The 12,795-nt window shown below is 37.3% G+C and overlaps 1 protein-coding gene across 1 annotated transcript; it reads left to right on the plus strand.

Annotated features, from left to right (window-relative positions):
• LOC133849509 (uncharacterized) lies at nt 1-10,680 on the plus strand. Its single transcript, XM_062285643.1, has 4 exons — nt 1-272; nt 2,545-2,827; nt 7,712-8,024; nt 8,097-10,680. The coding sequence occupies exons 2-4, from the start codon at nt 2,663-2,665 to the stop codon at nt 9,716-9,718; spliced, it is 2,100 nt and encodes a 699-aa protein (XP_062141627.1). The 5' UTR covers nt 1-272; nt 2,545-2,662; the 3' UTR covers nt 9,719-10,680.
• The last annotated feature ends 2,115 nt before the right edge of the window (nt 10,681-12,795 follow it).

The raw sequence follows: 12,795 nt of genomic DNA on the forward strand, positions 1-12,795 counted from the left end.
CTTTTTTTTTTGGTAACTTTTTTTTATTGTTGTGTGCCGCAAACTCGTTAATTGGCACCGCGTGTTGCATTGTCAACAAATCAACTATCAACGAACAACCAAACGACAAACGACAACAACAACAAAAACAACAACAACAACAACTGAAGTGAACAACTTTAACAGCAAGTGCTTTCGAAAGTCAAACACACTCACAAACACATCCTGTTTGTCAGCATTGCATCAAAATTGCGCTCGAATTGCGGAGCTTGCGGAATTGGTCCGAGGCGAAGGTAAGTCCCGCTACAAGAAAGAAGAAGCAGCAGCAGCTGAGCCAAGGCAAACAATTTGGGGCGAATGGGGATGACGAACGGACAGTCGAAAGGGAATGCAAATGAGAGAACAAAACAGAAGGAGAGAGTGAGGGAGAAAGGGATGAAGAGACAGAAACTATAGAACTCTTTGCAAAGGATTATTATCCTAAGCAGAAATTACTTTATTTCAATTTATTTTCGTTCTTTATCGTTTACCCTACTTCAGCATTCTAACATCAACTCCGAAAGATACTTTTAAATACATTATTGATTTCTTTCTAAATTATTCCAAAATAAGCCCCATGGATCTAAGTTATACACTATACTAACATGTTTAGACTACGACTTGCATTTATGAATTAGGATTAAAATTATGGAAATTCAAAAAAATTCTCGAGACGCAATTATAATGTTTCATAACTTTAGATTTTTCGTCATACTTTCTATATATATTTTATTTTATTCGTTTAATCAACTGTTCTTTTGTTTTTGAAAACTTTATAAAAGCAAAAGCAAATAATATATTTATAGAATAATATTCAGATTTGCAATGGCATTTAAGATTGGAGTTTAAAAAGATGAAATGGATTTTACTTTGAAAAACTTTTGGTTAGGAACCAAGAATATTTTTTTTGTAATCAAATAAAATTAATTTCAATACTATTCAGGCAACTAATAGCAAAAATTAGGTTCTTTGAAAGTTCATTATTTTCATGCTCAGAAAATATACTTGCTTAAAATTGCAAGTAAAATTCTATTTACAAAAACAAAAAAAAAACATTAAATTTTTTTATCAAACATTTTTCTATGATTGTCACAGTTCAAATTTGAACAATTTATCGAATTAATTTAAACAAAATCATTTAAACATACATTACGTAAAAGAAAAAAATGTTTTCTGATTAGATTTATTATTATTTATTATCAAATTTAACCAATTTGTCGCAATATTTTTAATAATTCAACTTGCTTTTACTTCTTTTTGTTAATGTATTAAGAAAATATGCAAAATTCTCATCTCTTAAATTTGACCATTTTTTTTAAATTTCAAAAAAAAGTTTATTATTTACAATGGTTTTATTATTATCCATAAAAATTTCACAAATTTTTATAACATTTAATTAGATAAACTTTAATTATTTTCTTTAAAATTGCCGGATATATTTTATACGATATATCAATCTTTTTTTGCGGTAGATATATTAATATATATTTATTTTTCAATAAAACCATTAAACAATTAAAGCTTTTATTTTAAGAAATTACTTTAATGAATTGAAAGTTTCTTTTGCTAAGCAAAATTGATTTAATCTTTTTTTTTTTTGTGAAGCTAATTTTAATTTTATTGCAAACTTGGTTTGCATCTGCTTTTTATAGTTTCATTTAATTTCTTGGAGCATAATTTAAAGCACCTCTTTGGCTTATCTTTTCCCTTGCTCAACAAGTGTTTTCTTCGCGCTCTCTCTTTCTCTTAGGGTGTCTCTTTCTTTCCTCGCTGCTCTGTGTCATTTTTCTTGTGTCACTTTTTCTTGTCCTATTGCAAGTGATCAGTGTGGAGAGAAGAGCTGCAGAGTGTTGTCTTCTAATTGCTCGACTCGCTATTTGTCTTGGGCATGTTGACGTTGACCCACATTTGGCTTATGGAACCTATTAACACATTTCACCTGCCGGCAAAACAGGTGAATAAGTTGTCATTAAAGTGCTGCTGCTTCTCCTTCTTCTCCTTCTTCTTCTGCTTCTGCTTTTGCTTCATTTGCAGACATTTCTTTTGTGGCCACTGTCACTTTTTTGCTGTCGCTGTCGTGGGGCGTGGCTGATGCGGGTGGGTTGCTTGGAATGTGTGGGTGGGCGTGGCAAATCAATCAGTTGAATGGGTCAATCAGTCCATCAGGCAGTCAGGCAGTCAATCAGTCAGCCAAGCAGCAATTTAACTGCAGAAATGAGCAATAAATTATAATTAACTGACAGATACATAGAAACCGGACACACCTGAAAGCGAAAACGACAACAATAAATAATAATGCTAACAGCAACAGCAACAACAACAGCAACAACAACAACAACAACAACGACAACAACATTAATAATAATCACATGTTGAGTGCATGTAAAAGCCACAAAGCAAACACTTTCTAGTGTTCCAACTTCTTCTCCGAACTCCATCTCCAGTTGTTTGGCTGCTGCAGAGTCTAGCTTCTACTCTTGCCACATTTCATTTGCTTTTCCAATAACAACAACAATTCATTTGCAGGTTACAACAAAAGCGCGCACATGACAACAACAACAAAAGCAATAAATTAATTGCAATTTCTACATACTCGAGCAACAACAACACCAACAGTAACAACAACAACAACAACAGCAGCAACATGCATCGGCAACAGCAACACAAACATCAACAGCCAAATATCAAAGAGCAGCAACAACAACCATCACAACAACAACAACAACAAAGTTATCGCCATCATCGTCGTCATCGTCTTGGGATCAAACAGATTTGGCTGCCGCTTATCGTTGCCTTCCTTTCACTGCAGGTGAGCAACAAACAACAACACAACAAACAACAACACAACACAACAAGCGAAACAATCTAACAACTTAACAACTTAGCAGCTTAAAGCTTTTCATCTTCACACAATCACAAACACAATCACACTTACACACACACACACTCGCCATGTAATTAAAATTCATTTAAGCTTCATTTCGAACGCATCTCTTCGATAATTATCGATATCGACGGCAAGTGAAAGAGCTTTCAAGACGAATTAACACGCATCCGCTAACAGATTATAAGTCGATTATTTTCGTTTTCGATTATCCATTGCATTATTATTATTATTGTTATTGCTATTGTTATGATCATTACGATATTAGCAGCTCAATTCACAAATACCGACAATTGACTGCTAAATATTGCAATTTCGTTGCTGAGCCAGCAACTGTTATACGAAGCTTTTGCTGTCTTATATCAGCCAAAAACTGTTATACGCAGCTGTATAACACGAATAACTGCAGTTTCTTTTACAGTTTTTATGATAGTCTTTTCTATTTTGAACTTTTGCGAACTTTGAAACAAAAGCGAATAAGTTTTCTTTATAGTATTTAGACAATGAATTTCATTTTAGAGTTGAAATAATGGAAACTTAAATAATACTGTAGGAAAATTTTGGCTAGGAAACAAATAAACTTAAGTGCTTAACATTTTGAACTTGAGCGAACTTTGAAATCAAATAAGAGTTTGTGATATAACATATTAAGGCAAAGAATAGAGGGGAATAATGGGAATCCAAAAAAAATACTTCAAAAATAATCTTAAGTATTTATATTTAATATTTTCAACTGTTTTGAACTTAGAAGTCGAGTAAGATTTTTGTAGTATATCATTTATAGAATGGGAATCGCATGAGTAAGATATTAGATTAAAAGATGGAAATTAAAAAAAATTCTCAGACATGTTTACTTGAAAAAAAAAAATCTTTTCAATGAAAAAAAAGTCTTTTTCTTTTCGGAAAGAAACTACTTTTTTTTTTTTTAAATAGTCAGCTATTCAATAATAGAAGTATAAATTTGATTCCCGAAATCAGAACTCTATACAAATAAGTTTGAAATGAGCAAGTAAATAGTTAAAGGCCTTAGACTAGGGTCTAACTCGCTCTTTAAATGTATTAATATTAAGTATACTTATTATTATTAATTACAGTATTTCATTTGATCAGATTAGATAATATTAGATATGTTAGACAATTAATGTAGAAACTTCAAATTTATTTTAAATGACAGCAACAAAATTATAATATTTAATACTTAATCGAATATGCTATCAAGAAATCAAACAGTTTATCAAATAGTTTCTTAAAAAGAATTACTATATTTAATTGAAAAAGTAAACTATAAAATTGTATATTTTAAAGGAGCTACCTCAAAAGTTTTTAGATTCCTCTGCAAGCATTTAGCAAGCAATTGAATTGAATAGATAATAGATAATAGATAATGGTCGCACTTCTATTACAATAGGCAACTACTATTTGAGGTCGCATCATAATTGTAATAATGATCTATGATGGATGCCACAAAAGAATGTCTTTGTCAGCGTTGTTTGTTAGAAAGTCGTCAATTAGCTGCTTGCTTTATGTTTTTCCTGCTAGCTTGCTTGCTTTTTTTTTTGTATTTTAGCATGTGGGCGTCTCACGTTCCTCAGCTATGACACAATTTTCCAATGTGCTCAAAGATGATTTCCCTTTCCTTGGCTGCACGACAACAGCAGCAGCAGCATCAGCAACAGCAACAATAACAATGCCAGCAACAGCAACTGCTGCAAAACTCTTCCTTTTTTTTTCTCGCATCTTTTGGGTTCACCTTTGAACTCTCAAACAGATCTTGGCCAGCTTTTGTCTGCTTGCCAAAAAAAAAAAAAAATAAAAGAAAAAATTGTTCGCATTCTCTGGTTAGAGAGAAGCTGTCGGCTGTGGTTGCTGTTGTTGGTGTTGTTGTTGCCGTTGTTGTTGCTATTGTCGACTCTTTATTTCGCGTTTACTTTCTCTCGATTTGGTGCGCTGCCAGACTCGAGAGTCGAGACTCGAGACTCGCGACTCGAGCTGCAACAGCGAGGCAGACGCAGACTGCCGAGCCAGACAGCAACTCGACATTTCAGCATTGGTCGAGGTCAAGATGAAGCAGCAACCACAACGACAACAGCAACCACAACGACAACCACAACGACAACAACAACAACAGCCGGCATCAGGTTGTGAGCTGTGTAGCTTTTGGTTCCGTCTCCAGCTCCGGCTGCCGCATCATTTGTTGTCGCATTAGCAGCTGGCGCTTGCAACAACAAAAAGCAACTCACGATTTGTTGCACGTCGAGTGCGAGGCAAGGAAAAGGAAAACTTGGCACACATTTCGAGCATTTAATGCGGCACACACCGAGCCAGCCAGAAGGAACTGGCTAGCTGGCTAGCTGGCTGGTCCACTCTGCCACCACACCTTTGAGAGACTGTCCATCGGCCTCTCCCCCCTTCCCCTCCCCGCCCCCTCTCTTTAGTGCGTTCTATTCGAACATTGCGAAACCGGATCACGCGCACATCAAAAAAATCTAAAATCGAAATGAAACCAAAGTCTCGTGCGTCTCTCACTTTGCCCACATCTTTCATCTGCCTCTCTCTCTCCTCCTCCGCCACCTTTCTTTGCAGTCTCTTCTTCTTCTTCGTCCCCAGTCTCGTTGGTATTCATGGCCTGTGGCAAGCATCGCCCGTTGTTGGACGCTCCAAATCACGTCTCCTGTCCCCAACTATGCATGCAAATTTGTTCCTCTTTTTCTCTTCTCTTCTCTTTTATTTTTTTTATAGTATTTTTAGAATTTGTTTTCGGAACTCGTTTCCCAATTTATCTCAGTATGTGTGTGTGTGTGTGTGCGTCTCGTCTGCCGCCTGGACACATCACTTTCTATCTAAATAGGATTGGCGCAGGATGCCACACAGGCAAACGCGACGTCGCGCGCTGATTATGTGACATCCCCAGCGCCAGTCGCTTGATGCCACAGCACGATGCATGCAGCATGCGGCACGATGCTGCAGTTGCCTCGTTGTCTCGCTGCCTGGGAGAAAGTTGTTTTGGCTGCGGCACAGATTGGCCAAAAAATAAAATACTTTGCTTGGGATTGGGCCAGCTGGCCAGCTCAGTTAGCCGCTTCTTCCTCTCTTTCTCTATCTTTCCATATCTCCCTCCCTCTCTCTCTTCGAATCGACTTCCAAACGTACACTTGTCTTTCTTTCACCATAACTCCAATTTCCCAGACTTCTCAGAGTTTGGCTAATTGGGATATATTTTTCAAAATCTTTGCTGCGAAATTTTGTTGGGGTTTTTTTTAACACTAACATTTCAAATTCAAACTAAAAATTGAAATAGAAAATGAAAAGATTGAAAAGAAACTTTCCTATTAGAAACATAATACGAGTATATTCGATTTGATAATTGATATTTTTGTTGTACTCTGCGGTATATTATAAATACTTTAATATATCAATATACCGAATATAGACTTCGACATATTTTAGTATATTTTAGTATATATTATAGTATATTATATTATTAATATTGTACTATAACAATGTTGAAAAGCAGTTTTTTATTATTAAAATTAATAGAATATTTCTTAGGTTTATCTATTTTTCCCTATTTTGAGTGAAATTAAAAACGTTTGCTAATGTTCTATTAATTAAAATTCGATTATTTTTTAGATTTTTTGCTTAAATTCTCTTTAAACGGTCTGCAATAAAACTAGAATATGTGCTTTATTTTAAATTTGAATTTATTGTTAATCAGAAACTCATGCTGCAATTAAATAAAAATTTGGAATATCTTCAAGACAAATTATCATATTTCTTTCGCTATTAATAAAAAATGCACAAAATATCCACACAGAAACTAATTCTTCAAATAAAAAAAAATCTTGAAGTTATTCTTCAGATAATTTACATTTACAAAATTTTCAAATTAAATTTAATATCTTACGCTATTAAACAAATATATAATATATACTAGCGAATATTTAAAATAGCTTGGAGAAAAATGTAATATTTTTAAATAGAACATTAACAAATATGTATTTTGAATATCTTTAACATAAATTATATATTTTTTATTTCGCGTTACACTTAAATAACTTTCTTCAATTAACAAATACATACATATTTAGAATATGTTTAAGAATATGTTTTTTTTTGTAGAAAATTAACCAAAATTTTGAATGGGTTTAAGTTAAATTCCATTTTGAAAAACATCAATTTATGTTTGAATAACTTTCTTCAACTAACAAAGAATACGTTTTTTAATTTCAATGTATTATGTGAATATATTATTTATATAGTATGTTTATAGCAACTGTAAAAAGTTGTCGATATAGGTGCAGATCTGTGAAATGTCGTCCTCCTTATTATTGTTCGATCGCTGTTGAGTCGCAATTATCGTTTTAATTGATCGATTAAATGCGCATAATTAGACATAATTACTGGCCAAAGAGATTGTCCATCGATGGCAACGGCGCGCTTCTCCGGTTCTAGCCTTGACATCGTTGGCGCAAAAGGCGGATCTCGGATGAGGCAATTGGGTCACTCCAAACTTGGCGGCGGCCGATGGCAAAAAAAGTGAAATTGTTACACTTTGCTTAGCTGTTTTTTTCTTTCTTGCTTTTTGCTTTTTTCCTTTTTCTTTCGCTGTGCTTCTTGTTTTGTTTGTTGTTGCCTTATGCAATTGAATCACAAGTCGCATCCGCCATTCAATTGGCATGCGACATGCTTCTTCTGCTGCTGGCTGCTGGCTTCTGGTTGCTCCCATTGTACTTAGTTTAGATGCTTGCCGCATGCTGTGCAGCACCTTATTAATGCCACATTTTTTTCTACTTGCGACCCATTTTGCAGCTCGTTTCAATCGGGGCGGATGAGATTGAGGTGGTAAAGTCAGTCAATGGCGGCGCCTCTGGAGCTGGCAACGATGAGCTTACCTTGGTTATCTCCGACCATGACAATGAGGTGGACCAGATGGCACTTGAATCGGAGCAGGAACAGCAACAACAACAGCAGCAGCAACAACAACAGCAGCAGCAGCAACAACAACAACAGCAGCAACAGCAGCCACCACAATCGATTGTCACCGTGCCCAAGGTTCAGGTGCATTATCCACACAATGGACCGCCAGCTCCTCCAATGGGTCTCAATCTGGGTCCAGCACGCAGTAAGTTGCAACATCTAAATCATCATTCAGCAACTCTTTAACTTTTGAATCAACTCCCCAATCCCAAATTAGGCAACAATCATCAGAACATACCGATGAGCTTTGGCCAACCCTTCGGACCACCGCCGCCACCGGGAGCACAGTTCTATAAGGGACCACCGCCGCCGGCACAGCGTTTGCCACCGCCACCACCACCGCCGCAGGTGCAGCAACAGGTGCAGGTGCAATCGCTGCCCGATCTGAGTGTGGGCGCCTCCAGCAACAATGAGATTTGGGCCTCGCCCGTTCAGGATATGCCCAAGATCGTTTCGCTCGACGTCAAGTGCGAGAAGAATGGCATGAAGGTGTTTGTGCAATTCGATAAACCCTTCAATGGCATCGTCTTCTCCAAGGGTCACTACAGCAACATGAACTGTGTGCACTTGCCCTCGGGTCTGGGTCGCAGCTCGGCCAGCTTTGACATTGGATTGCATGAATGCGGCACCGTTGGCAACACCGACAACTACAATCAGGGCTACGGACATGAGTCGGGCAACGGCGGCGCCGGTGCTGGTGCTGGCACGTACTTTGAGAACATCATTGTCATCCAGTATGATCCGCAGGTGCAGGAGGTGTGGGATCAGGCACGCAAGTTGCGTTGCACGTGGCACGATCAGTACGAGAAGAGCGTGACATTCCGTCCGTTCCCCGTTGACATGTTGGATGTGGTGCGTGCCGATTTTGCCGGAGATAATGTCGGTTGCTGGATGCAAATCCAGGTGGGCAAAGGTCCTTGGGCCTCTGAGGTCTCTGGGCTGGTGAAGATCGGCCAAACAATGACAATGGTGTTGGCCATCAAGGATGATGACTCAAAGTTCGATATGCTGGTGCGCAATTGTGTCGCTCACGATGGCAAACGTGCACCCATTCAGCTGGTGGATCAACGTGGTTGCGTCACACGGCCGAAACTGATGTCACGCTTCACCAAGATCAAGAACTTTGGCGCATCCGCTTCGGTGCTGTCGTATGCCCATTTCCAGGCCTTCAAGTTCCCCGACTCGATGGAGGTGCATTTCCAGTGCACCATACAAATCTGTCGCTATCATTGTCCCGATCAGTGCAGCGCCGAGACGAATCTGCAGGATGTCCATCACCTTCAAGTGGGTCCCGAATCGCAATACGGTCCACCGCCGCAGCTCCATGTGGATGCCTATCACGTGGCCAGCGCAATTGGGAAGCGACGTGACGAACGTCGGGTGCAGCGACGAGCGCGTGCTGTAACCTCGGCCCCATCCACGGAGCAGGTAGGTCTCAATCGGATCATTAAGGTTGTGTCGTCGGGTGATCTGACCTTTGCCATTGACGAGCAATCGACGGGCAATAGCAGTGGCAATAGTGGAAGTGGCGTCGCAGCCAATGGAAATGCGCAGCCACAGACGATGGTGTTTCCGTTGCGGGAGGAGGGTTTGATTTGTATGACAACGCCCGGATTTGCCATCACGTTAATTGTGCTGTTGGGCATACTGGTGACATCGTGCCTCATTTCCGCTGTGCTCTATGTGCGACTGCGGCCATTCTCGACGTTTGCGGCCAAGGAGCGTGCGGTCGCCTTTACGAATCCCCAATTGGCCGCCGGCGGTTTGCCTGTCATCCATTTGCCGGCGCCCGTTGATGCGCTGGCAGGCACGTTGTCCAAGAAGCGAGCGCTCTCATGAGCAACAGCAGCAGTCGTAGCAGCAGCAGCCACACATCAGCAGCAGCAGCAGCAGCAGTTGGAGGAATGTGTTCCCCCTCAATTAGTTTAATTTTTGACAACACACAAATTATTTATTTTAATTACATTACATTTAGTTCATATTCGCCGTTCACTGGGTTCCCTACATCTCTCTCTCTCTCACTCTGTCTCTCTCTCTATCTTGTTCTTGCACTCGCACTCGCTGTAACTGTTACTTGAACTTTTACTTTCACTCTTTCACTTGGTGGTAGTCATAAAGAAATCATAGTTTAAGCCTAGATTCTACTTAAAATCGGTGCTCACACAATTTGTTGCACTCTTTCTCTATCTCTGTCACTCTCTCCATCTCTCTCTCTCTTTCTAGACTCTCTTTAATATATTTTTACATAGCACACACTTTAGTTGTTGTGTGTATTTCAATTAGTCACTAAATATTTTAAGTGCTTTAAAAACTTAGTCTAAGCTCCGCTCTGTTTTTATGTTTTTTGTGTATTCTTTGAAACAAAACGAATTCCCCCATGGAGCGTATCTAATTTAAACTTATTTATTTATTTATTTTTACCAACTAGTATCTGCCCTGAATTCCTTCTAATATTTATTACGAGTATTTATTGATTTCCAATGATTTTTTTTTTTTTGTGTAATAATGTACCGCAACTCCTGCAAATAGAGGATCAAATATTAAGGCAATCAAAACGGACGTGTTCAATAAAACATTAAAACGTATCATTATCATTATATTGGAAATTGAAAAACAAAAATTTAGAGTAGTATAACAACTATTGGGTACTTGTTTGTGCTATGAGTATGTATGCCAGCTCACATATAACCTTACATTAAATTAAAATCCATACACACACACACACACACGTAACATTAGCTTCATTGTACTTATTGTATTGAGCGAATCAATAAACGAAGATTTGAAATGACTTTTTATTACTCTCAAATAATTCCACAGAGTTCAATTCTCTTCCGCAGCAGCATCAATTGAATAAGCAGCCTAAAACTATGCAATGTTTTTTTAAATTCAGCATCCAAATCGATTGAAAGCTTCAAATTGGGGCAGCCTGAAAGTATGCTACAAAATTTTTGTTAACGTTACTTATAAATCAGAAAATTGATCCTAGCTCCGCCATATCCTTACGGATTTTGACCGGACGTGTTGCATTCGATTCGTAGCAGCGAAATCTATCGATTGGCATCAAAAGATTATGGTGTCATCTAAGAATCCAACACTTGTAATTTTTTGCTAATTTTGCCAAAGGAAGCACGTGAAAATTGCAAATTGCATGATATCTCGAGAACCATAATGGCGATTTGAATGTCCTTTGGCAGGATGATAGTCCTCGCTAATACATAACGTTTGACGTTGGACTTGCAAGGATCGGACAGGATATGGCTGAGATATAAGCAATTATTTGTAAACAAAAAAGTCCTTGTAACTTGGGTACTTGCAGGATATTCGTCCTTTTGAATAAGCCAATCGGTTTCATTTGACTAGCGCTATATTTGTGCCAAAGGACATCACGATCGTCCTTCAAATAGCGGAGATAGAGCGGAATTTTGAAGTTTTGGCCATTTTTCCTATGCTCACCCTTGAAAAAAATTTGAAGCAAATTTTTTGGGCAAATCGTTAATTTCTTTGAATGCCAATCGATAGTACTCGTTATACTGGTTACAAAAAGGCATGTCCTGACGAGATCCTTCAGGATTCAACCGAGTTATGGCTAAAAAATGAATGTCCTTTTTCTTAATCAAGATATTATATCGTCTATATCCTGCCGCTTATTCAAAGGACGCATATTGCTAGGATCGCAAGGACCGTATTTATCGATCGGCATCAAAAAATTCAACACTACTAGGGATATAGCTATCGCTGGCAATACGGTGCGTATTAGTAATTTTTAGTAATTACTACTTAACAAAAGCATAAGTAAAACACAATTGTTTTTTTTTTTATATAATTTTCATATATTATAATTAGACTTAACTATACGTATTTCATTTGTTTTACGCATTTCTCTCATTACAATTTGCAGTATTTATTTTTTTTTATTATTATAATTTTATTTTCACTTTAGTTTTACGAGTATAAAAAAAAATTATATAAAATTGTATAAATTATTTGGCCTTGACAACCGATTTGCATTTCTTGTTGCTTTGTTTTTTGTTGTTTTTTTGTTCTTTTATATGTTTTTTAGTTTTTTCATTCCATTCTAATGACAATTTACTAGATATATGTATATATAAATAAGTAAGTACGTAAATCTAAATTCACAAAGGTCAGAAATCTGGTAGAAAATGATTTTTTTTGAGACATGATTGTGGTCTGTATGAAATGAATTTGTTGCCAAATGTAGAATGAGAGATTAATTAGAGATGCCCTAGATCTGACCTATCCGAATTTAGATGTAAATTTAACTACGAATTTCACTTAAAATTTGCTATTTAAAAAAAAAATATGTCGCATTCGAATGACTTGACTTGGAGTTAAACCGAAAACAGAATAATAAATAAAATCGAAATTGTGCCTAAATATAAAACCAATTTAAATCAGAATTTTCCATGTGAGCCGTCGCTTAAGTGTAAGTGTTCCTATATAGAGTAAGTGTAAATAAGTTAAGTTAATAAGTTAAGTTATCCCTAACGTTAGTCATGTGTTCTGTGTGTGTTTGTGTTTGTGTGTGTGTGTGTGTGTGTGTGCGCTGTACGAGTCTGATATGATTTGTAATTTGTGATTTGATTGAATTTAACGACTAAATGCACCCAGAAGCAAATTAAAAAAAAAAAAAAACAAACAAATAAAAATAAAATATAAATTGAACAACGTACGCGTATCATAATAATAAATAAATAAGTAATTAATTATTTCAGCACCAAAGTATTTGTGTTGTGTGTGTGTGTCTGTGTGTGTGTGTGGACCGGGACATCCAACGCTTCCAAGTATTGCCATGTTGCCCGCGTAGCTGACGAGTTGTGAGAGAGATAGCGTGAAATAACTAACGAGTTGACACAACAAACGCAAAAAAAAGAAAAGAATGAATAGCTAACGAA

Source organism: Drosophila sulfurigaster, chromosome X (genome assembly GCF_023558435.1).
Source record: "Drosophila sulfurigaster albostrigata strain 15112-1811.04 chromosome X, ASM2355843v2, whole genome shotgun sequence".
Taxonomy (NCBI): Eukaryota; Metazoa; Arthropoda; class Insecta; order Diptera; family Drosophilidae; genus Drosophila; species Drosophila sulfurigaster.